A 24,772-nucleotide genomic window follows, 5' to 3' on the forward strand; every position below is an offset into this window, starting at 1 on the left:
TAAAGAGCATCTTTACTTGGGAAAAGTGTGGGCAGGGAGGCAGTGGTTAACATCTATGGGTGGCGTGAAGAAAGTGCTATATATAAGGCAAGGCATTATATTTGAGGTCGTGGCTCTGCCTTTCACCGCCTGGGAGACCTAGAGCCAGGCACAGCCCCTCACTCTTATCATCAGTAATCTGGGGAGACAGGACTAGATAATCCCCAAGGCTCCTTCCTGCTCCGACACTCAAACCATCCCTGAGCGGTGCACCGTCAGGCCTGGCCTCCATGTTCAGGAGCTGCCTCCAGGCGCCCCTCCCATGCCTTCCTCAGGCCCCCCAATCCCCCTGGGGAGGGTCTCCCGAAGTTCTCCCACCCTGAACCCCTCTGCAGCAGCCATGAACTAATCAACAGAGACGGTCTCTTTCTGAATTTTAAAATGCCCATTTGTCTAAGTTCATGATAAAGAGATTGATTGGCTGTTTTTAATACCCCCCTTTAAATAGAACTCATCTCGCGCTGCTTGTGATGGTATTTTATTACCATAATAATAATTGCAACGGCCATTTATTGAGTATTGCTCAATATTGCCAAGTGCCTGGCTCAGCGAGAAGTTCCCCCCCCCCCCACCTTGTCTCGCGTAATTCTTTCTCACAACCCTGGGGGTAGGTACTGTTAACAGCTCCATTCTTACGTTTTCCTTTACACAGGGAAACTGAGGCTGAAAGAGTAAGCTCCAGCACCAGGGGAGCTCAGCATATGCTTGAAGTCTCCAGCCAGTACGTAGAAAGGCTCGGACTCAAACTTAGGGAGTCCGACTCAGAGGCCATGCTCTGAGCCACCAAGTTCTACTGTCTGCAGTATACTCGGAAGCCCATAGAGGAAATCTGCTCACGTGGAAGGTGTAGACCTTTAAAGGGACACATCTGCACATTTGCATGAAGCAGCAGCTGGGTGCTTGGAAAAGCCCCCCAGTGTAGGTGCTGATGAGTGCCGCGCCCCATATCCCCGATTGAGCATGGCATCCAGGATCTGAAATGCAGGAAGTCAGCATTCTTTTCTCTCCAATGGCTTGTCCCTTCTAAGTATATGAATGGCTCTTTGCCAGGCCCATTTAAAACCTTTTCTAAGTTATGCAGAAATTAAATGGGTTTTCACTGCAGGGCATGAAACATAATCTAAGAAGGTCAGACACAGGACCATTCCTTCTTTTTCCCCTTTTTCCTTGTCTTCTTGCATCTTGCTTTTAAATCGTCTGATCAGTTGCCCAGAGAGCCTTTGCCCCGGACCATGAGGTATGCATGGGTGAAATGTCCCCTCCTCCCCGAGGCAGGGGCCTGGAGAGCTGACATTCTTGCGGGAGCCATCCCTCTCCTCTGGCTACTGGCTCCTTGTGGGATGTGCTCTGACATGCTTTCGAGCTGCCTCCCGGGGGACTGGCTGCTCTGAAATTGGGACATGTCCTTCCCTCTCGTGGCAGAAACCCCAGGCCCTACTGGAATGTTTTGTCCTGGAGTGTGGGGCTGACTCCCGTGTTCACGTGTGATGCGCATATAGGATCTAGAGAGGGCAGGGGGAAGCAGGAGAACTGTAGTTTAGCTGAGAGACTTGTAAAGATCTCAAAACCAGTGCCATCGTGGCAGCTTGTTGGGGCGGGGGCTGGCTCCACCGAGCCCAGCACCAGGGGAGCTCAGACTTTGGGGCTCTGCACCTGGTGGCCCAGGGTGTGTATCTGCAGAGTGCCCGCACCCATCAAGTCACCCAGGAAACAGTTCATCTCAATTCCAACAAAGGCATTTCAGTGAAGAGACCCTGACAGAGGGTGGGCAGGGCTACAGGGCATTAAGGGATGTTGAGGCACCTGGGACCAGCAGGAACTCCTAGGGCTGGAGGGGGAAGGGGAGGGGATAGTGGGGCTTAGGGAGCCCACTGAAGGCTGCGGTCAAGGAGCAGGGGCTGCTGACTTGGAGCTGGAAGGAGTGGAAAAGTAATACCCAAACTCTCCTCCTGACTCTTTCCCAAACTCTGAGCTCCTACTAGCACCTTCCCTGGGCAGAAGCCAGCCTGCAAGGGAACCTGGGGCTGGAAGCAATCCACTGAGGTCTCCCTGGGGTGGGGAGGGGGACACAGAGCAGGGTACTCAGTGATCTGGGGGGTGCAGACAGGGAATGCCCAGCACAGTATTATCATTAATATTCAGAGTGCTTCTTGACACCTGCCTGCCCTCCCCTCGAAGGCATTCTTGTCTGCAGTCCTCCAGAAGGCACAAGATGACAACGTTACAACTGCCCATTTCTGAGCATTTATTATATGCTGGGGAATTTGCACTCAGGAGCTCATGTTCTCTTCACCCTAACCCTATGGGATATTATTAAGTTCAGTGGGACAGAGAAGGGATTAAGGATCAGAGAGATTAAGTAACCCAAAGACACACAGCAAGGCTGGGGTTCCAACAGAGTCTGTCGATCCCTGAAATCCTGGCACTTGTCCGCTCTGCCCCCTTGCACACTTGATTCTCTTCTGGAGGGAAAGAGAGCATCTGTTTTCCAAGCCACCGAGCTGAGGAGGGAAGGCCTAGCAAAGGAAAAGGAGGTTCAGAAGCCCCGAGGTGTGAGGCAGCCTGCTGGGTTTGAGAAGTACAAATAGCTCTACCTACCAGAAAATATTAAACCAATACAAATAGATGCTACACATGATCTTCGCCAAGAGGCCAAGAAGGGATGCCTGCCAGGAAATAAAGTGTGAAGGAGGAGACAGGGCCAGACCATGTGGGCCTGTGTTCTATGCAAGGGGCACTGGGGAGTCATGGATGGTGTGGAGGAGACGGGCCTCCTGTCCTCTGTGTTGATGGGAAGATAGATTAGGAGCCCGTCCCTTCAGCTTGGCACTTGTCTAGTGATGGGGGAGAGTCAGCACACTCAGAAAGAAACAGAGGCAGCTCCATAGCCTTGTTCTCCAGAAGCCCTTTCCAGCCCGACAGGGGGGTCTTATAAAGAACACCCTTGCCTCAAGCAGATGATCCCGGGACAGGGCTGCGAGCATGACCCAGGGACGGAAGCTGCTCAAAGCAATGACACGGGGCCCAGGTCATGGCCAGCAGCACGGGGAGGAGGCAGCAGTGTGGGTGCCCTCCTTGAAAAGAGCCCTACAGATGTCCGAAGGGACCCAGTCATCATCCCAGTGGGAAGAAACACAGGGCCAGGAATATTATCTGTGCCGTGAGGGACCGAACGGGCTAGTCCCACGCTGCTGGCTGGGAGGTACCACCCCTGGGGCACTTGAGCTCAGCACCATACAGAGGAGGTAGGGAAAGAACTGCCCTCAGTGTTTTGGAGAAGTATTCAGTACAGAGCATAAGATCAGTGGCTTAGAATTAGCCAGCCCTGAACTCCAGGCCCTCTTCTCCCACTGCTTAGCTGTGTGACCTGGGCAAGTTACTTAACCTCTCTAAGCCTTAGCTTCCTTTTCAAAGGACACTCCAGTCAGCGGGAGCAGGGATTGTTTGTACCCTTTGTCTCTGTGAAGAGCCTCATCGGATTGCCTATCTGCCGGTGTGCCCACAGTCTGCTAAATTATGAATAAATCCCCTCACCCAGTATTCCACAGGCACGGCTTCCATGTCGGGCACTGAGGTGGGTGCTGCGGTGATGAGAGCCGGCAGTCGGGCAGAGATGCACACAGAGCCTGAGCATGCGCTGAGGGCTCTCAGCGTCTTCAGAAAGGCTATGGATGGAACACCTGCCGTGTGACAGGCACGGAGCTAGGCTAGGCAGCTGGAGCCCTGTGGCTTCCGTGGGGTACCTGTGTGGTGAGGGAAGACGGGCACTGACCAAGGAATTACAGAAGATAGGCGGATGATGAAAATCCCCTGGGCGAGGTGGGAACCTTAGTATAAACAGTGGTGGAGGGTGGGGGCATGGCAGGGGCTGACCTGCCTTAGGGGTTGGGAAGGCTCCATGAGGAAGTTAACATTTAACCAGAGACCCCAAGTCAGAAAAGAGCAGGGGTCTATACACAGTGTGTAGCAGAGGGAATCATGGTAGGCTCCCAGGAGGTGGTACCATTCGAGTGGGTCTTATGGGCCTCTCGTGGCAGGCTGCTGTGACCCGGGATGGCATGTGGATGCCCTTCCCCAGGGCAATCCAAGGAACCTCTGTGGGGCCAGGCAAAGCCCTCAAGGCCCCCTGCCACCTGCCTGTGGCACACACCTCTCAGCTCCCTGCCCATAAAGCCTCCCGACACGCAGACTCCCGGGGGCCCCCCAGAGCAGCCCCAGCCCTGAGGCATGGGCAGCCAAGGGGCATTCCACAGAGGAAGCGACACCGCCAAGAAACAGGGGTTTGGGGACCAAAAGGCCCTCATCCAGAACGCCAGGATGAGCAGATCATCTTTAGAACTGGTGTTGTTATAGCCACCAGGAGGCCATCAAAAAAAGGGAAAAAAAAATAGATACTGCCTTTTAAATTCCTCTCAACCCTCTTAGAATAAAAATGACAAAGCCGCAGGTCTGGTTGGCTGGAGGGACGTGGTTAATGGGCTTTGGGGGAATAGTCACCGACAAAGTTAGCTGCTCCGAGCACCACTCACCCTTTTGTTTGCTTTGCTTCACCCCCAGAACACGCCGGTGGGGACGCCCATCTTCATCGTGAACGCCACAGACCCCGACCTGGGTGCAGGGGGCAGCGTCCTCTACTCCTTCCAGCCCCCCTCCCCGTTCTTCGCCATCGACAGCGCCCGCGGCATTGTCACAGTGGTCCGGGAGCTGGACTACGAGACCACGCAGGCCTACCAGCTCACCGTCAATGCCACGGTGAGTCCCGCCCCGGAGGTCTGCCTCCTCCCGCCCTGGGAGAGAGCAATGGGACGCCAGCGTCCTTCCCTGCTGGTCCAGGCTCTGTAATAGCGATGCTGGCAATAGTCACAATAAGAACGGGAGCGGTGCTGTGCCGAGCATCAGATGGATCATCTCCATTAAACCCCACGGCAGCCCTATCTCCCACGTAATATTAAGTTACCCATTCTACCAATGAGGAAACTGAGGCCCAGGAGTAATTCCGGTCATTGCCCATGGTGACCCAGCCGCTGCACTCCAGAGCCTGCACTGAAACCCTGCAGCACGTTCACAGTGTGGGGTGTCCCCTCGCTCTCTGGAACCTCAGACAGAGGTGGCAGCCCAGCAGTGTCCTGACACCACCCTACACGCAGGCGACAGAGGGTCCGGGCATCCTGGCCACTGCTCCCGAGTGGTGACGCTTACACAGGAGGGCCCTCCCATGTGCACCAGGCACCGTGCTGGGTCCTGGGAATTCCAGGATTAGTCAGGCTGGAGAGGGAGGAGAGAGAAGGGAATAATTGTCCCATTTTATGGCTGACACCGTTGAGACTCACACGCCGATGAGTCGTGGGGAGCAAGAACACAAACGCAGTTTGTCTGACAGCAGTCCGGTGCCCCGTGGCCAGGAGTTTCTGAGTTTCCAGATCATCACAGCCGCTTGGCTTCTGTGGCCTGCCGTTCGCGAGGGCCTGGGGGACAGGCAGACCAAACCCCGAGCAGCCTCCCGGCCCTGCACTCCTCTCCTGCGGGCTCCTCCCTCTGTTTCCAGGTCAAGCTGAAGCCTTCAGCAGGCAGCAGGGCGAGAGCCGGCCTCTTGTCCCTAAGATTTCTGTTTACAAAGCTCAGGCCGAGTGTGAAACAAGTTACAGGAGTCCCTCTTGACCCGTCAGGACCCATTTGCCTGACCCCCAGCATCCCCCCTGGCCCCATGTCACGGCTGCACTGGGGGCTCAGACCTGCACTGCAGGTCACAGAGCCCAGATCCTGGGGTAAGGCACATGGACTAGGCCAAGGGTCCGGTTTGAAAGATGGGGTTTCCCCAGGCTTGGGCAAGGTGTAGAGAGTCCCCAGGAGCCAGGAAATGCACGCTTTTCCTGGGGAGGCCACTGCAGGTGCCATTCACATTCTTTCCTTCTCCCCTTGTTAAGTGTGGGTTCCCCCGGGAGGTCATGTGTCCTGCTCTTCGTAAACCTGACTTCTGGGATCAAGGGGGTGTGCAAGACCGGAACCCGCTCTCTGCACACACCTGTGCCCTTGTGTGCGGCCTTGCACCCACACACAGCCGTGGTGCCCCCCCAGCTGCCCTCCATTTGCACACGCCAGGCCCAGAAACGCACAGATGCTTGCTCTCTTTCTTGTATGCACCTGTCGCTGTGGAGTAATTTCCATCTTCCCTGAAAATGGCTTTGGGCAGGCAGGGAAGAGACCAGAGCCGGGCGCAGGCAAGAACCTGGGTGGCCGGACCTGTCAAGAGGCCTGGGCTCCAGCTGAGATGGTGAATACAGTTAAATTGCTGTTAATCTTGCTGGCGAGCCGGCCTGGAAGCTGCGGAACAGGAGGGGCCCTTCTGTATGGATGGCTCCCCCACCTGAAGCGCGGCCCCCCTCAAGCCTGGCGCTGTGCCCTTGGCTGCTGGACATTTCCCCAAGGAGATTCTCCTGTGGGGCGTCGCAGGGAGCAGTGTGGGCTCCCAGCCACCTCTGGGTGGGCAGCAGGTGGGGAAATGGGAGGACGTCCCGGGGAGCGGCTGCTGAGAGTGCTGGTGCGAGGTGCCTGCCCGGCCAGGCATGTCCACTGCCATCCCCTTTCCTCAGCCCCAGAGTCCGAGGTAAGCTGGATGGGGGGGATCTGTGGCAGGAGCAGGGCTGTGGCCCTGAGACTGTGGGACAAGGAGGGCAGGTGCCAGGCTGGACAAAGCCACCTACACGCAAAGCCTGGTGATGGCAAATGAGAACCACTGGCCTCCCCTGCTCAGAAGGTCAAGGGACTTCTGTTCCTCCTACTCTGGCCCTGTCTGCCTGGTTGTTCAGGTCCTTGACCAAGAGCTCTCACACGAGGGGCAGTCCCCAAGCCTGGGCCGTGGGTTTCCATTGTCTTGGAGCCCGAGAGGCTGTCTCCCCAGTGGCTCTTCCTGCATCCAGACCTCCTCCACCCTGCTGTACCCAGTCCTCACCCCGAAATCCCTCGCCCTCTCCATGGCTGCCCCTGAAGACTCTTAGGACGATCTGCCTTCCCTTCCCAAAGGCTCTGCTGCACTTCTGTATCCGGAGGGCAGGAACAGGCTCTAGGCTTGTTATAATGGGAGGAATGCTTTGCATCGCTCCGGTCCCCCCAGACCGAGGAAGACCTAATCAGAGTGCAGTCACTCTTCAAATCCAAGACCAGAGAATTTACAGGCCCAAGGGTCCATGGAGGTCCTTGCATTGAGCCCCTTCAGCTCACAGAGAAGGAAATTGAGACCCCAAGAGGGAAGAGGATCTATTCGAAGCAACCCAGCAAGTCAGGGCCTGAGCTGATGTTAGAGCCCCAGATCAAAGCAGTTAGGGCAGGTTTTCATTGCAGAAGGATCTGAGTTGAGTCCTGGCTACACACTTACCCACTGTGTGGCTCTGGGCAAGTTACCTCTGTGAGTCTCGTATCTGAATAACGTCTCTGAGTCTCCGTTAATATATCTGAATACTGGGCACATGGTATCCACAGAAGCAAACAGGTGCTAGCATCATGCATGCTACGTAATCTGCTCTCAGCTCGGAGTCTATTCCCATGGGTTATTGTCATTCAACAACAGAGGGCTATTTAAACAGTTTATCATGGTGGGCTGTGTACGTTCCGGCTATCGAAGCTGTGTTTCTGGTTTCCTTTCTTGACGAGCTTTCCTAAGGCTAAATTTCCAACTGACTAGGAGGGTTTAAACATTGCCTGCCTGGCCGCAGGCGGAGGCCCGCATGACCTCTCAGGATTTCTTCCTGGAGTCCCCCAAATGTCACAGGCCCTGGAGCTCCCCCTGCTGGTTCTGCCAGAAAACTTGCTTGACCAGTAAACCTTGGGTGCAGGGCAGGGGTGCAGGTCTCAGAGTGGCCCCCTCTGCTGTCAGAGGGCCTTTCTTCTGAGGAACACCCATCCTGGTCATTCCCTTGCTGCCCCGGGATGAGAGGGGGCAGGAAGTGGGTATGGCGAGGGCCAGTGGCCCTCTGTCTGAATCAAGAGAAGTTGCTAAGGACAGCACCATCTCTTAACCCCAAGCCAGTCATCCCACCCATGGCATGTCCGGGATGATCAGGCCGAGGCTGGACTGGGGGCAGGAGATCTGGCCCTATCCAACCCTGCTTTGTGACATTGGACAAGCCACCTTCTGCCGGGACTGGGGGGCCCTGTTTATGTTTTCCTGCACAGGTCAAAGATCACTGTGGGTTCTTCGAGTTCTCGAACTTCTGTGTACTAAGTGCTCCCCAGGAGCACTTGCATCCATGGGCACACATGTTTGTGCACATGGGTGTCATGTGTGTTCAGATGTGTGTGTGTGTGTGTGTGTGTGCACGCGCATGTGTGCTTGTCAACAGTGTCACCCCCTCAGGCTGTGTATTCTTTGTCCTCTAAGGATCAAGACAAGACCAGGCCTCTGTCCACCCTGGCCAACTTAGCCATCATCATCACAGATGTCCAGGACATGGACCCCATCTTCATCAACCTGCCTTACAGCACTAACATCTACGAGCATTCTCCTCCGGTAAGACGCTCCCTGGCCCTCGTGGGACTCCCCTCTGAGCTTCTCTTAGGGATGGGGGCCCTGTTTGGCCAGACAGGCTCTTCCTTGGCGTTTCTTACTCCCCTCAATCCCTATGCATGTCAGTTTTGGGTGTCTTAGCCCAGTGAAAGCCCAACCTCCTCTTCATACCACACCACCACGTCCCATGTCCTCACCCTCTCACTTCATCCCCAGAGGGCTCCAGGGGGTAAAAACACAAAGACTTACTAGTATAAACTAAGGGGGGCAGTTCAGAAAGATTGATGTGGGATGAGAGGGACGCCTGTGGAACCAGCCTGGTCTGGAGAGCAGACTTGGACTCAGCCAGGCTTACCAAATCACATTTGGGCTCAGCCTCATTCCCCATGGGTCAGTCTGCCTCTCTCAGCCAACTAGCTCTGCCCAAGATGGAAGCACTGTGCTCTCCACTCCCTGGTCCTCTCGGGCTTGGCTCTTCTCGGAGAGCACACAGCTCCAGTTGCCCCTCTAACTGCTCCATCTTTGGATTTCTGAAGTCCCATGTTTTCAAAAGAGGCATCTGATTGGTTGTGCTCCTGATTTTGTGCCATGTCACAAGGTCACAGAGCTCCAGCCAGGCTATAAATTGGCTGCCCTTGGGCCCTGTGTCTGCCTCTGGTCCAGCCAGTTGTGACCAGGGGTCTTAAAGAACCAAGCATGCTACTGCCCGCTTGGCAGGGGCTGGGGGTGGGCAGCTTGGCTCACCCAGCCTTTGTCTGGTAGCCATCCATGCTTCTGTACAAACTAGAATAAAGCACACACACACCGCGCGGCTAAATTAAGAAAAGCTGGCTTCTCTGGGCAGCGACAATCCCTGGACATGCAGCTTGGGGGGCCGCTCTTATGGAAAGAAAAACGTGCCCTTCCTTTTGAGGGAACTCAGCGTGCTTAGAGGAAGGACGCAAAACATTGAGAGCCAGGTAGGGCACCCACCTGAACATGTGGGTATTAGGGCCCCCACCTGCATGGGCTCACAGAATTAGGTATGAGTGCGAGACAGGCTTCCCTTGGCCAGGGTGCAGATGTACCTGTAGGCCACCACAGGCCAGGGAAGGCCGACCTCCAGTTTGGAGACTGTGGTCCATCCTGACCATGGCATCCTCAAAGCACTCTGCTTCCGTCTCCAGGTGTCTGGGGGTAGCCACTTCCTTATCGGGGCCAGGTGTGGGCTGGAAGATCTAACAAGCAAGATGCCCTTTGGTCTCCTGTTGCAGGTGTCTGAAGCTGAATTTAGGGTAGAGGGGGACACCTCAATGCCCCCTACCCTAATCTGCTCTTTCTTAGTGGTCCATGGACAGCAGGTCCTCTGGCTTTTGAGACTAAAGGCTATCTCCTTCAAAAATCTCTTTGCTATGCCCACATCTTCTCAGCCCAGGGAGGCCTTCCCTGACCTTTCAGAGGCGGTGGGGCCTTCCAACTGCCCCTGGCCCCTGGACATCCCCTTCTTAGCACTCAGCACCTTTGGACAGCTTGCTCAGCCTCTGTTTCCCTGCTGGACCGGACGCATAGTTCAGCAGGGATGGGGTCTGCTGTGGGCATAGCACATCAGGGGTGCTAAGGATGTGTTTGTGGAATGAATGAATGAATGAATGAACGAACGAACAATCAAAGGAACAATGCCCTGGTCAGACCAGTCCTCTCACCATCCTACCATCCTCATCACCCTCATGCCTGTTCCTGTCACCAATCCAAAATCTGCCCATCTGTTGGTTCCCAGCTTACTGGCCACCTTTCTTAGAATTTTTTCCCCTGGCTTCATCCCCACCAGCCCACAGACATAGCCAGCCATTTCTTTCCCCTCAGCTCTGGTAGAGTGGACTCTCCCTGGCTTGCATAATTTACTACTGAATTATAGTTGCACCTATGATGCTCACCAATGTGCAGGTGGGTTATTTTGGAGCTTCTGGTAATCGAGGAGCCTGAGTCTCTGAGACCTGGTCTCCCAGAACATCGGGCCCAGGGCTGAGTGCAGAGAAGGTGCTCAAAGCTAACTTGTTGATTGAAGTGAGGACATTATGGTGGCCACGTAGCCAGAGAAACTCGGAGCAGGTCCCTGCACTCGCCTTGGCCAAATCCCACACACTGTGGACCGCTGCCTCATTGGGAAATGGACTGGTACTGTCTGCAGCAGGGCCTCCATTACCCTGAGGGTTTTAAGGAGTGGAGATCGCATGCTCATGCTCGTGTAGAGTCCCCAGCAAGGCATTCACTCACAGTGGTTATGAGTCGGTTGTCCCTTGGGCGCTGTGAGACTGCTAAAGTCAACGCCTCGAGAGCTCCCAGGGGGCAGGTCTGAGCCCCACCACTTGGGTCACGACTGGGCTCGGAGGAGCCAGACAAGGAAGTAACTGGGAGGTGTCGGACTCCCCACAGGGCGCCCACAGAATTATCTCACGTGCACACAGTTCTGCCTTTCCTCCCTGCCCCCGCACTTGAAAGGAGTGCTCCCATTTCCATGTCTCTAGCACAGCTCTTTCTGCTGCAGGCCAATTCCCTTATGCTCCAAGCCTGATTTTTCCAGGCTTCTAATCGGTTTCCATGCCTTGATCCAGTCCCTGCATGTCGCTTTACAGTGTGGAACCCTGACTTAACTCCGTACTTCCCAGGCCGGCCAGGGCCGAGGAGCACCGTGGCCTGTTCAGCTTCCTCGCCCCGAGGACCCAGGCGTCCCCGCTCCCAGCCTGGCCGCTGCCGGCCCGGGGCCTCTGGTCGGACCCTTGCCCACTCTGCCTCACTCTTCCTCTTTATCTGCGGCTCCCAGCATGTATGCCTCTCTCTATCAGTGTATCGGGCCAGCATGCCTCATCTAAAGTGTATATATTACCTAATAAAATCCTTCTTATTTGGGATTATTGCATCAACTTTTAATTTCCTCACTCGAGCAGCGGCATGTCGGCCTGCCCGTCAGTGAAGGACCGATAGAAGGTGAAAAGAGCAGATAAACTGCACAAATTACTGCCAGCTGATGCCTATCAGCCCTTTGACTGGAATTGACTGGAATTAAGGCCTGAGAAATAGGATTTTCTGCCTCAGAATCTGCTGTGGCAGCTCTTGTCGGAAGTCCCCTCCAGCCCCCACGCCCACCCCCCCCCACAGGCACCTCCCACTCCCGGAGCAGACTGCCGTCCACCTTTTCAGTCCTTAATCCTGTCATGGAAATGGGGAAGGCGGTCCCAGGAGAGAGAGATGGGCCGGGACCCCTGGGGCCCCCACCGCCCCGTGGGTTCCCGCTCCAGCTCCTGTCCTGGCAGGCTGCTCTGGGAAAGGCAGGCCACAGAAGGGGAGACACAAGCTCCTTCTAGAGGAGTCTCAGCTCCTCTCATATCTGCCTGGACTTCCTCACCAGTACCCAAACCTCAGAGGCCGGGGCTGCCTCGCACCCCTCGCCCACCCCTGTCTTCGGCACACCTTACTGGGCGCCAAGCCCTGGGCCTGTCCCCTCTGCCACAGAGCAGTGGAGTCCCCCAGACCCACCCCAGCACAGGCCTCCATTCCCCAGTCACCCTCGCCCCACCCACTCACCACACCTTGTGACTTGAAGCCAGTGCTGGAAGCTTCTGAGCCTGTTTCCTCCCGCACTCCCCCTTGTTGGGGCTTGTGAGGAAAACTTGAGAGTACTTATGTTGGGTGCCCAGCACAGTGATTGGTACAGAGTAGGTACTTACCGAGTGCTAGCCCTTCCTGGGCTGTTAGCTGTTCTCGCTCTCTAACACCCAGAAGACGCCTTCGCTCCAGGGTACGGATTATGAATCTGGGGTGCTAGGGAGTCCAAACGTGCTGAAACTATGGGGCACAGCATCGGCATGCATTGTCTCAGAAGAGGCACCTGAGCTTTCATCAGATGCTTGAACGGTGACAGTCACTTTTTTTTTTTTTTAAAGATTTTATTATTTATTTTTTGGACAGAGAGAGACATAGCGAGAGCAGGAACACAAGCAGGGGGAGTGGGAGAGGGAGAAGCAGGCTTCCTGCTGAGCAGGGAGCCCAATGTGGGACTCGATCCCAGGACCCTGGGATCATGACCTGAGCCGAAGGCAGACGCTTAACGACTGAGCCACCCAGGCGCCCCGACAGTCACTTTTATAGCATTTGCTGTGTACTGGGTGTGGTTCTAAGCACTGTACACCTATCAGTTGCTGAGGAGTGGGGGCTGTTATACCCATTTTATAGATGGGGAAAACAAGCTAGTGAGAGATCAAGTAACTCACTCAAAGGATTTGAGCCTAGACAGAAACCCCTAACCCCCTCACCATACTGCTCTTCCCACCACAAGGAGCTGGGACCCTGGAGGCCTGTGCACCTTTAGCCTCTTGGGGGGGGGGGGTGCCTCATTTCCTTACAATGTGGGTTCCTGTGACGGGAGGAGCCCCGTGGCAGGGTAGACCCTTCTGTGAGCCTCCTGGGCCTGCCCACCTGCTCTCCCAGCCACATGCTGGTGCATACCCCCACCCCCACCCCGATCTGGAAAGCCAGCCAGTAAGGGGCCTGGCTCTGGGCCTGCTTCTCCATTCCCTCATCTTTGGAAATAAGTTTCAGTATATTGAAAATATAATTACTAAGACCCTGAAACAAGAGCTGTGGGATCCCAAGAGCCCCCATTCCTCCCCGTTAATTCCTTCTTATAACATTTCCAGTCTTTGTGGCTGCACTTGTATTAAAAGCTCAGGGTTTTATTAAAAATGGATTTATTTACCCAAAAAGAGATGAAACCCCAAACTTTGTCAGGAGCCTGTTGGCTCTCACTTCCCAGAAGCTCAGGGTGGCTCTTCCTGGGGAGAGCCAGCCTCCCTGTCCTTCCGTCCTCGATTGCCCTACTGGCTCCCTCTGAGCCCCACCTGCCCACGAGCCTCCAGGTAGTCCACGGTGGGGGTGCCCATGGCGAGATGCTCGCAAGGCTCTGAGACCTGAGGGTGCTTTGGCCACCAGGTCCCATCTTTGCATAGGCCACCGCTGCCCCCTCCTTCCAGACCTCCTGGGGTGTACTTGTCCTTGTAGTTGTCCTTGTCTATAGGCCCAGCTCAGCACAGCCACTCCTGGGTTGTATGCCTGGGGCCATGCAGCTGCCCCTGGAGGTTTACTGTTTAGTGACTTTCTGGAAAGGTGCTCTGGAGGCTCTGGACCCAGTTACACTGGCAGGCTTGTCCCTGCCCTCAGCAGACCAGGGACTGCCTGGGGACCCTCAAACTGAGACACTTTCCGGGACCAGGCCAGATGGGGCTCTAAAAGAGGGAGTTGTCCCCATGTCCTGGCACCTGAGCCTCACACCAGAGTCCCACACTGTGGGGACCTTATCCTGGGGGCAAACCCAGGCTTCTCCTATGTGAGGAGTGGCTCCTGGAGGGGTAGACCCCCCCAAAAAAGAGCCCTCTGTGGGGTGACATTGGGGGAAGCTGTTAGAGCAGACCCTACAGTGACCCTCCACAGATGCCTGGGTCTGGGGCCGTTAGCAGATATTACAGGGGAAGAGTCTGTCATCAGATCAGAAAGCCCAGGAGAACAAAGGTTAACAGGGTTGCTGTGGTCTTGTTTTGTTTTGTTTTAAATTACTTTACTACTTTGAGGAGCCATTACTACACCGAAGCCCAAGGGAATGGTGGGATATGTAAGTTGTCCCAAATTTCACATGAGCTCATGCTTGTGAAGTGCTTAGATTAGTGCCTGCCACATAGCAAGGACATTCGTAAATGACAATTACCGTTATTATAACAGAACCTGGGAGGGAGCGGCATCGCTTGGTGGGCAAGAGCATTTTGGAACCAAAGTACCTGACTTTGAACCCTGGCTTCACCATTCCTTCCTTGCAGTGGGACCTTGGCAAGGCCACTTAACTCGAATTCCTCAGTTTCCTCATCTAGAAGACGGGGCTTCTGGGGTAGATGTGAGGGTGGAATGAGTTAGTACATAGAAGGCATTTGCAGCAGCACCGGGCACAGAGGGGGTGCTCGGGAAAGAACAGGGCCCTCGAAGCTGGTCACAGTTCAGGTCCTCAGAACCCGCTTGGGGAGAGGCTCATTTAATGGTGTCTTTCTCTGATTTTGTAACAGTCTATTCTCCCAAGGGATGTAGCCCGAGCTCCTGTCTCCCTGGGGGAAGGGGCCCCAAGGAGGGAGCCAGACCTGCTTTCTGCGTGGCCCTGGCCTCAGGGCTGTGTCCATGTTTCTGCGGGAACCATTTCTCCTGGAACATTCTCACCTTCCCTCAGCCCAAGCTAGAGGTGTTCCTGGGCCTGGGAGAGGATGGAGTGACAGCCTCACGGGGACAGCCCTGCTCTGGGAGGGTGAGGTGGGGGTGCCCCTGTGTGTCTTGCCCCCAGGGCCCCACCCTACTGATCAGAGGGCCTATAGGTCAGAGAACAAGACTATCTCCACAGGAGGAGGTGCTCAGGTAGGGGTGGAGGGTACAGCCAGCAGACTTCACCCTCTAGCTGATGGACAGCAAATGGGTGAGAGGCAGCCTATCGAGGCCACAAGAGATCGTCATTAGACATGTAAATGCCAGGGTTGATATTTCCCTAAGGGATGGGGACCAGGCTGTCCTGCTGGTTATCAACCAGGGGAAACTGCAGCCCAAGCCAGAACTTCAGGCAGACAGGTGGACAGGCTTGGCTGGCCAGACAATGGTGTGATAGGGCTGGAGAGTAAGGTGAAGGTCACCGTGGGCAAGGAGCGACTCAGCAGGTGGTGGTGGCGGCAGTGGTGATGTCAGAATCCTCTTCTGTGCATCCATTTATTCAATCAACCACCAGTCCATCAGCTGATATTTGAATGTGCCCTTTCATGCCAGGGTCCCTTCCTGGAGAGTCTTATGCCCCCAAGTCCCTGCCTGTGCTCTATCTTTTGCCTTCTGTATCAACTTCTCTCCCTGGCAAACTCCCACTCCTTCTTCATGACCCATCCTCAATGTTGCTGTCTATACAACCCCTTGCCAGGTCCTCCAGGTGGACTTCTACACTTCGGGGTACATTTCTGCATCTGAGCACTCTTAGATGTGTATAGCAGTGTCTGTGAATCTGTCCTTGACCCCTCCCCACAGGCTGTGTGCGCCCTAAGAGCAGGGACCCCTGAATCCCCATCCTGGTAGTCCCAGATCCTGGCCCCTTCTCCCCCAGTGCTGCAGGGAGAAGGAATAGGATGTGGGACAGAGTCACCTGAGGCAGGAGCTGCTGTTGCTGTGCTGGATAGGGCATGGTTCACAGGGCCATGGTGGCCTCGGGGGTCATCCCTGGGCATACTCACTTTCAGGATTTATGATACATTCATTAGTAGAGTGATTGATCCATAATGTTCTCCTTTACGCAAGTCCTAGTGAAAGCAGGGTCCCACGGTTTTTGTTGTTATTCATATTAAGGTAGGGCACACTGAGATCAGAAAGGTACAGCAACCTTCCTGAGGTCACACAGCAACTTGATGGGTGGTTGAGATAGAGACCAGATCTCTTGTCCCCCAGCTTGTTTTTCCTCTTTCCTGGGTGGTTACACCAGATGAGGGGAGATGGGGAGGGGAAGGGGGAATGAGAGCATCAGCAAGATCGGGCTTCTCCAAGGGACTCCGAGCTATTTGCCGAGGCCTCAGTGTTATGTCCCTGGGTTGATGGGGACAGCTGAGACCCTAGCCCTCAGTAGCTACTTCCTAAGCTGGCCTGGTGGCAGGGACTCCACTGCCTGGGGAGGGAAGCTGCAGGTGCCAAGAGAGCCATAAAGAAAGACGGCCCCCCAGGGGCTGGGCAGCCAAATCAGGTCCCTCCTCTCTCCTACCCAGGGCACAACGGTGCGCGTTATCACCGCCATCGACCAGGATAAAGGACGTCCCCGGGGGATTGGCTACACCATCGTCTCAGGTAAGGGCTCGGCGCCCTGGCCCCCCATGCCCACTGCAGGAATGTCAGGCTCTGCAGGACTGAGCAGAGGTCTGGGGGTATGGACAGTGGTATGAGGGGACCAGCGCTGGGGACAACCCTGGGCAGAAGGCCTCGGAAGGGGATGAAGTGGATGAAGGAGGGAGGTGCTGGGGAGGAGGAGAGGAGCTGGGGACTGAGGCTCAGATGTTGGGGGCTGCTTGGGTGGTGTTGGGGGACAGGAGCATGCGCCACTGTCCAAGGTCCGAGGCATCTGAGCACCTTGGGTTTCTGAGCCTGGGTCACTGGGGACTCCCATCTACCTCCTTCAGTGCTGTGGGTGTTTGTTTTGCTTTTCTGACTTGATGAAAAGGAATTTCATGCTCTTTTCACATTTCTGACCATTAGGAGTTCTTGTCTTATCAGGAGTGCTGCAGGGGATGCACAGAGCCCCCTCCTCTCCCGCCCCATCTCTTGGTTAGGCAGAATAGTGCCTGGCTGCAGAGAAGGTTCTGGCTGATGGGATCCCTGACCCCACATCCCTACCTAAAGATGGACCAAGTAGCTCCATTTGGCTGTCCCAGGGCTGGGTGGCTTTGGAGAGAGGGAGTCGGTGAGAGGCCCATGAGGACTGCTCACTCACCCAGACTGGCTCTGTCCCCATGCTCCTACCCACCCCCCGACAGGTGGCCTCCCGCCCTGCCCCCTAGTCAGTGAAGTGTCAGCCTCGTGCATCTGGGTAGGCCAGACTGATGGCCAGGAGGATGGCAAGCCACCAGGCTTGTGTCTACCCCTCTCCCGACCACACCCCCACAACAGGGATTGACATTTGGGGGACATTTTTTCCCCTAAAGCTCAAAAGACACCAAGGTATAATGATCAAGAATATAGACGATGGAGTCTCGTGAGCATGTTGCCTCAGGTGGGTCTCTATACCTCAGTATAGAGGTATAGAACAATACGAAATGCTTACTATCTTGGGTGATTGAGGATCAGAAGACTTAATATATGTAGAGAACCTAATTCATGGATGTAAGTTCCTTTATACATGTTACTTATTGTTGTTATAATAACATTATTGCTGGCAGCTAATAATAACCTTGGGAAGCTGGGAGTTAGCTGGTGGGAGGAAGACCCTCCCCCTCCTTAGGGATGCAGGAAATCAGGGGTATTGTGGGCTCCCTGGGACCTGCAGCTGCCGGCATGACTACTATCATGTCTTTAAGCCCAGGGTACCCCAGGCCCCAAAGCAAATGCCAGACCAGCTCATGTGGTCAGCAGCAGCAGCAAGTGTTCAGGCCTCTCCTCCCCAACCCCATTTCCTCCCCATTCTGGTGCCCAGCACAGGACTCAGCAAAGTAAACCCCAATGTGTACTTGTGGAATGAAGGAAGGGAGGAGAGAAGGAATGCGATTCTAGGGTCATGGGTTTTCAAATTCCAGTATGCCCAAGAATCACCTGGAGCTCCTACCAAAAATGCAGAGTCCTTGGCAACCACAGAGATTCTCATTCTGTGAAACCAGGGTGGGACCCCAGAATAGTCCTTTCTCACAGCTCCCCAGATGCAGAGGGTCCTTAGGCTAGGGTGTGGGAAAACTAGTCCTAGGAAGGAAGGAAGCCATTCTGCAGGAAGGCAGAGTTCCCCGGGAATTAGGGGGCCCTCTCCTGCTGAGCAGAGGAGAAGGGAGACCCATGCTGGTGCTGGTTTCCTTCATGATTTTTTCAATTTGGGAAGCAAACCAAGTGCCCCCCAGGGACAAGGGACAAGGGGCTTGTGCTGGAGACCTAAGGGAACACCAGTGAGCCCCAAGAGTGATAGAGTTGAGGCACCAGGATAAGGTGGCAGCATAAAGGGACACCTGGCTGGGTGGGGGATTGTCTCCTCATCTCATTGCCTGTGGGCTGGTTTCAGACATACCCCAGCCTGGATGAAGGTGGGGAGCAAGCAGCCAGGAGCTAGCCTGTGGTCATGACCAGACTGGAAATTCCTATGTGACACTGAGAGGCCATCCTCCAGGGTATTTGTCCATTCCAAGTTCCTGCTGGGTGCCAGGCCACCAGCCTCAGAACCTCAGGCCCTCGCCAGCCCTTAAAGATGGCCCTAGCCAGCTCTCCTTCCTCACCCCCTCCCCTGGCAGCAGGAGGTAGGAGGGCAGAGCTGCTGAGCCTTTGGTGTCTGGGCTGGGGACGATTGCCTGTGGCAGCTTACTCTGAGATTTCCAGGGACATACTCTCCTGGGCCAGGTCCCCAAGTGTGAATAGCAGGTTGAGAAGGGAGACCCAGGATGTGAAACTACGGGTAGGCAATGTATGTGAAGATGGGGGGCAGGAGGCAGAAACTTCCAGAAGGCTTGCAGCACTTAGCATATCTTTTTAGGCTTCCCACCACAGCAGAAATGTGCTTTGAGGGCTTTTAAGAAGGATGACAAATGGGTTTCTGCTCACATGCCAACTGTGATTGATTGGTAATGGCTGCTTGAAGCCAAACAGGCTCAGTGTGGTATTCAATTGGTAGAGTCTGATATGGGTGCAGAAAGAGAGAGGGCACACAGCACCAGTGGCAAATACTTGCCGTCCTTGCTAAGATAGCACTTGGACCTCGTTTGTAGGGTGGCCTTGATGGTCCTTTAAGTCTCTCATGGGTGTTTGTCACCATGCAACCCACAATCCCACCCAAATTCTTTTTAGGCAGCTTGAGGGCAGTCCTTCCTTTTCCTTCCCTCTGCATCCTGAGTACCTGGCTGTCCACCCACCTGTTCCTGCCCACCCTTCTCCCTGGCCCTGGGCTGGCATGGTCTCCGTGTGATCCAGCCCCAGTGTGAGCCTAGAGCAGGCAGGCAGGCAGGAGGATGAAGTCTCCGGGGAAGCAGATAGGCAGAAAACTAGGATATGGCCTCATCTCTACTTCTCTTGACCAGTAGACACTGTTGCAAAGCACTTTGTCTGCCAAGGATCTGGCCTCACACACCTGCCTTTCCAGTGCTGTGAAGTCTCAGCCCTTCCCTAGGAGGCTCAGCCAGTGTCTGTTTGGCTTGAAGCAGAAAGAAGGAATGCCCACAAGGGCACCTTCATGCTGACTGGCCCAAGCTGGCCCTGAGTACCCCATGGGAGCCTGCTCCCACCCTAGATGCTAGGGAACCATTTTCATTTGAAAGAAAAATGAGGGTCTCAGGTGTTCCTGGAGCCAGGTGTGAGTCCTGTTGGCCACTGTGGGTGACTGAGTCTCTGGGCACCTCCAGAGCTTGGGCAGGGGGTGGCTCTGTCTGCGTGTGGGTGGACACAGGTCTGAGCCCATGAGTGATCCATGGCACGCGGTTAACCTGCTTGGCTCCTTGAGGCCCCCATCCCCTCCAGGCTGTTTATCAGCCCTGCAGCTGGGGGGATTTATGTCTGCACACCAGTGCTTTCACCGTTACTAATGACCCCTCTGTTTTGCCAAGAACAAAGAGGCCTTCAGAGGTAAGTTATGGCCCCATTGCCATCAATTTTTTCTCAGCCTCTTGTGGCCAAACTGAGACTGAAGAATGACAAGGTTCTTTCCCACAGAGGACCTGGCACAGGTCCCATCTGCTTCCTCAGCCCATGCCTGCCCTGCCCCTCACCAAGGGCATCACTTCCTCCAGGGCCTGAACAAAATGGGACTCCCATCCCCAACAGCCAGCCCAGCCTGGGATCTAAACAGGCACCCTCCCTTGCCAGATGGAGACAGTCCTCCTTCAAGGGGCAGCTGTGTCCCACACCACACGGAGCACAGAACTTGGAGTCCAAAGTTGTGGGTTCAAGGCCCAGCTCTACCACCTGCAGCAATGTGTCAAAGAAAGGCGTTTGGCCCCTCTTTACCCCGTAATCCTCATCCATGGTACAGGGTTAATAATCTCTATGGCAGATAAAATAGTGCCAGAGAAACTCTAAAGAGCCATAAAGTATTAAGCCTTATTAATTATCAAGGAAAGATCAGGCCCAAGGGTCCTGGGGACTTGTATTCATTCATTTCCTCCTTTATCCATTTAAGCAGAGAAGTGGTTGCGAGCTCTGGGCTCTGGGGCCGCTGTCCAGGGTGCTGACCACTAGCTCTGCTGGCCAGCATAGTTGCCTGTGGCTACTGAGCCCTTGACACGTGGCTAGTCTGTAAGATAACCCATAGGATTTTGAAGACTTAGTATGCAAAACAGATTATAAAGTATCTCATTAATAATGTCTTACGTGATGACGTGTTAAAGTGGTATTTTAGATACACTGAGTTAAATACAACATATTATTAAAATTAATTTCATCTATTTTTTTTTTAATATGGCTACCAGAAAATTTAAAATACCACATGTGGCTCACATTCTATTTCTGTGGGCAGCTCTGTTCCAGAGTTAGACTACCTTGCTGGCTTCTACCACTGACCAACTGTGTAACCTTTGAGCTGTTAGTTTTCCAACCTATGAAATGGAGGAAAGAGTAGCCTGAGCCTCACAGGGAAGCTATGTGCATACAGTGAGCTAAGACATGTAAGCACATAGAAGAGCGCCTGATTTTATGGTAGGTGCTCAACAAATGTGGACTCCTGGCATCCACCCACAGTGGATGGAGGGTCTTCTCTGGGCCAAGAGCTGCACTAATGTCCTGAGAGGGTGTGGGGTCAGAGGTATCATCTTGGCCTCAGGAACCTGTAGTGTAGGTGGGAAGGCAGACTAAAAAGCATGGGCTGTGTGGACATGGAGTGATGGCTCCATGGGGGGCCCATTAGATGTCCTTACTACTTCTGTGTATGTTTGAAAACATCTGTAATAGGAAGTGAGAAAGAATCCATGGGAGGGGGCACCACCCCCAGCCATCACTGGGATAAGGAGACTCACTGAGAAGAGATCACCTAAGCCACCCACTGACTGATAAGCAGGAACTAGCCAGGAACCAGAGTTAGGGTGTTACAGGCAGAGGGAACAGCATGTACCAGGATCCCAGAGCAGGAGAGAGTACATGTTCATGGAACTGCAGTAAGTCAGCATGGCTGAGCGCAGCGTGCAAGAGAGACCTTGGGGAGAGGAGGCCACTGAGAGAGGCAGGGCCCAGCCAGGCAGGGTGTGGAATGCCCTGCTCAGGAGGATGCCAGGCCTTGCTCCTGAGAGTAGTAGGGAGCCAGTTCAACAGGGGAGGGACATGGTTGAGGTGTGTTGTACGAAGCTCACTGTGGTCAGACTGGAGCCAGTGGGCTGGGGGGAGGGCAGGGAGGAATAAGCAGCCCCAAGGGGAGGCTGTTGTGGTGTCCCCCAACTGGACATCCCAGTGGAGGAGCAAAGACAGCAGAGCCAAAGGAAGGTAAGGAGGTCAAGGTGACAGGAGGTGGCTGTTGGGACAGGTGGCATAGGATTGGCCCACGGCCTGAGATGGCTTTAGAGCCCCTTTGAGCTGGGACGTTGCTTAATTTAACACCCGACCACTGTGTGTTCTAGAGGGGAACCCTGTCTTCCTAAGTACCCTTGAGTGGGTGACCAAAACTCTCGAAGGAACAGTTTCCCCAGCCTTTAATGGGGTCAGTCGTATCTTTCTCACAGAGTTGTGAAAATAAAAATAAGTGAGTCTGCTCTCTAAAGTGAGTGGCATTTGGCGAGTGTCCCACAGGTCGCTGCTTGGTAGGACCTCAGCAGACGCCAGCCATTTCCCACCTCCCTTGCCGCCATCGGGATGCGGTGGAGACAGGCATGTGGTATGCTGTCCAAAGTCCGCATCACTAGCCAAGGCCATTCCCGTGTGCCAGAAGCCGGGCTCCCCCGGTGGCCAGGAGCCGAGGCTGAAGGCTTCTCAGTCAGCCCCAAGGGCACTGAGGATTCTGTCCTGCCATCACCTTCCTGCAGGCACCCAGACTTCTCACCAGTTCTCCGTCCACTGAGGTAGGGAGTGCATCTATAGGAGGCTGTGGAGCCCTGGTTCCCAGCACGGGGGTCTGAGACCGGCAGCAGCAGCAGCAGCACCTGGATATCTGTTGGGCATGCGAGTTCTCGGGCCCCGCCGCAGAACTACTGACTTGGGGGCCCGGGGACGGGGGCCCACAAAACTGACTTAATGAGTCCTCCAGCGCTCTGTCTGAACCCTTTCTGGAAGCATTTTCATTTTCCACACATGCTAGACTGATGAGTTCTGCTATTTGACTCTCTCCTTCCCGTGAGTGATGCTAAAGGGACTCCTTTCTGGTGCCCAAAGGGCCTTTACCACCTGGGGAGTGAGGGTGTGGCCAACAGCCCATGCTAGCCTTTCCTACCACGTGCTACGCTACAGCCTCTCTCTCAGCCCGCACACCGCCTTCCAGGCTGTAGGGGCTCCATCTCCCCCACCGCCCATGCGTCACAGCCCACATCCCTTTCCCCATCGCAGCCTTGCCTGCCTGGGCCTTCTGCAGCTCTGGAGCATCCCCCGGGTGGGGGAGGGGGTCCCATTTATTGGGTGTCTGCCATGTGCTGGGCACTGGCTGGACACATTTACTGCTCACAGCAGTCTGTGAGGGAGACATTATTACTCCATCCTGCACACAGTAAAGCGAGGCTCAGCGCATACGTAGACTGGCCAAGGGTCACAGCTACTAAGTAGAAGAGCAGGGATTGAACCCAAGTCTCTCGGGCTCCAGAATACCCCCATGTTTCATGACGACAGTGGTTCTCAAAATGTGGTCTCCGGAAGAGCGGCATCCACATCAACATCTAGTAATGGGAATTGTTAGAAACTCAAAATTTTGCATCCCACCCTAAAACTACTGAACTGGAACCTCTGGGAGTGGGGCCCAGCTGATGCTGATGCTGCTGGCCTGGGGACCACACTTTTAGAAGCACTGGTGAGGAAATGCCTATGTAGTCAGCAGGGGTGAGAGCACCCTCAAGGAGGCCAACATTTGTTATGAGGGGTGAAAAGTGTTTATTCTGTTTATAAAGCATAGATATATACGTGCAGATATATCTGTGGTGTTGGAATTTCATGGGGGTGGAGAAGTTCAAAAAACATGTCTTAAATGGCTGGTAGTGGGGGCGATGCCAGGAAGGTTGAGAAACACTGGCCTACAATCAGGAATTGGGGAGCAGTGTCAGGGCCAAAATCCCTCACCCCAGCTTGAAAGGCAGTGGCCTCCCTACCAGCCATACTGGGGACCTGCCCAGCTGTGTTAGTGAAGGACAAAGCCCTCATTTGCCAGTCTTTACTGGATTTTACTTTAATATTAACGAGTGAGGCAATTCTTTGAAAATGCATTGAGTACTTTGAAGTGAAGGCTGCATGTGTGTGAGTGCACGTGTGAGTGTGCACAGTGTGTGTGTATGTGTGTGGAGAGAGAATAATCAGATACAGTCAGCCTTGCACGGGCTTACACATATGCCAGTAACTGAATCAGGCCCCCGGCTATGGCCTGGTGGGGAGCAACCATCACAGGAGACCATTGTTTGAAATGTGTCAAAGCCCTTGTGATTAAGCCACTTGGCATTTTCCTCCCCAACCCGGAGAAGTGAAAACTTAGGAAAATCAGCTCTGCTTTAGACTTTGGAATCACATGCCACAGCCCCCGTCTTGGGGTAGCTCAGCGGGTGCCCAGAAGCACCAGAAACTTCAGAGCATCTGCTGGGCACAGGGGGACCCACCTGGCCGGAGCCAAGAGATGGCCACAGGGAGAGGTGAAGGGCAGATCCAAGACAGGCAGGGGGCAGCTGGTAGAGGACCTAGAAGGTGAAATAAGAGGGTACTTTGAACAAGGCTGGTGGTGAGGGGCGTGAACAGAGGGTCATCAGAAGATTCATCTAATGGGAGTTCTAGATGGATTGGAGCAGAAAGCACCAGGACGAGGATAGTCTGCTCATAGGCTATCACCCCAACTGGGAGGGGTGGTCATTGTAGAGATGGACAAGAAGGAAGGCAGCAGGCTCTGGTGACATACTGAAAATAAATAGTACACAAAAAAAGGAGGAGACAAAGAAGCTTCTAACCTCTGGGTCTAGGTTTTTGGGGTCCTGGTGGTGGCCTAGGCAGAAAGGGGCATATTCATAATACCCATGATTGCTACCTTAGGCCTGCATCAGCGCACATACCCCAATTTACCAATCCCATACCAAGGCAGATATCATTAATTGATCCCAGCACACTTTCCCATTAGTCTGGACAGGCCACCAAGTCTTACCCAGCCCTCCAGAAGCCACTGACAATTGGTAGACATTCTCTCTAGAGCAGGAACAAATGTGTCCAAGGATTATTCCACTTGCAGCCCATGACTCTCTTCATTTGAAAATACCCAGGGGCGGTGCCTCTGGTAGATTTTTTATGTAATTATACAAATATACTTGGAAAAATTTAAAGCATATATATATATATATATATATATATATATATATATATATATATATA

At 54.3% G+C, this 24,772-nt stretch overlaps 1 protein-coding gene across 2 annotated transcripts in view; it reads left to right on the forward strand.

Annotated features, from left to right (window-relative positions):
* The window catches only part of CDH23 (cadherin related 23), a 365,329-nt gene that overhangs the window by 122,475 nt on the left and 218,082 nt on the right, over positions 1 to 24,772 (forward strand). For both annotated transcript variants that reach the window (XM_021699647.1, XM_021699649.1), the window contains exons 6-8: positions 4,597 to 4,791; positions 8,414 to 8,542; positions 16,336 to 16,414. In XM_021699647.1, coding sequence (XP_021555322.1) covers positions 4,597 to 4,791; positions 8,414 to 8,542; positions 16,336 to 16,414 — 403 coding nt within the window. The remainder of the gene's footprint in view (positions 1 to 4,596; positions 4,792 to 8,413; positions 8,543 to 16,335; positions 16,415 to 24,772) is intronic.

Source organism: Neomonachus schauinslandi, chromosome 6 (assembly GCF_002201575.2).
Source record: "Neomonachus schauinslandi chromosome 6, ASM220157v2, whole genome shotgun sequence".
NCBI lineage: Eukaryota > Metazoa > Chordata > Mammalia > Carnivora > Phocidae > Neomonachus > Neomonachus schauinslandi.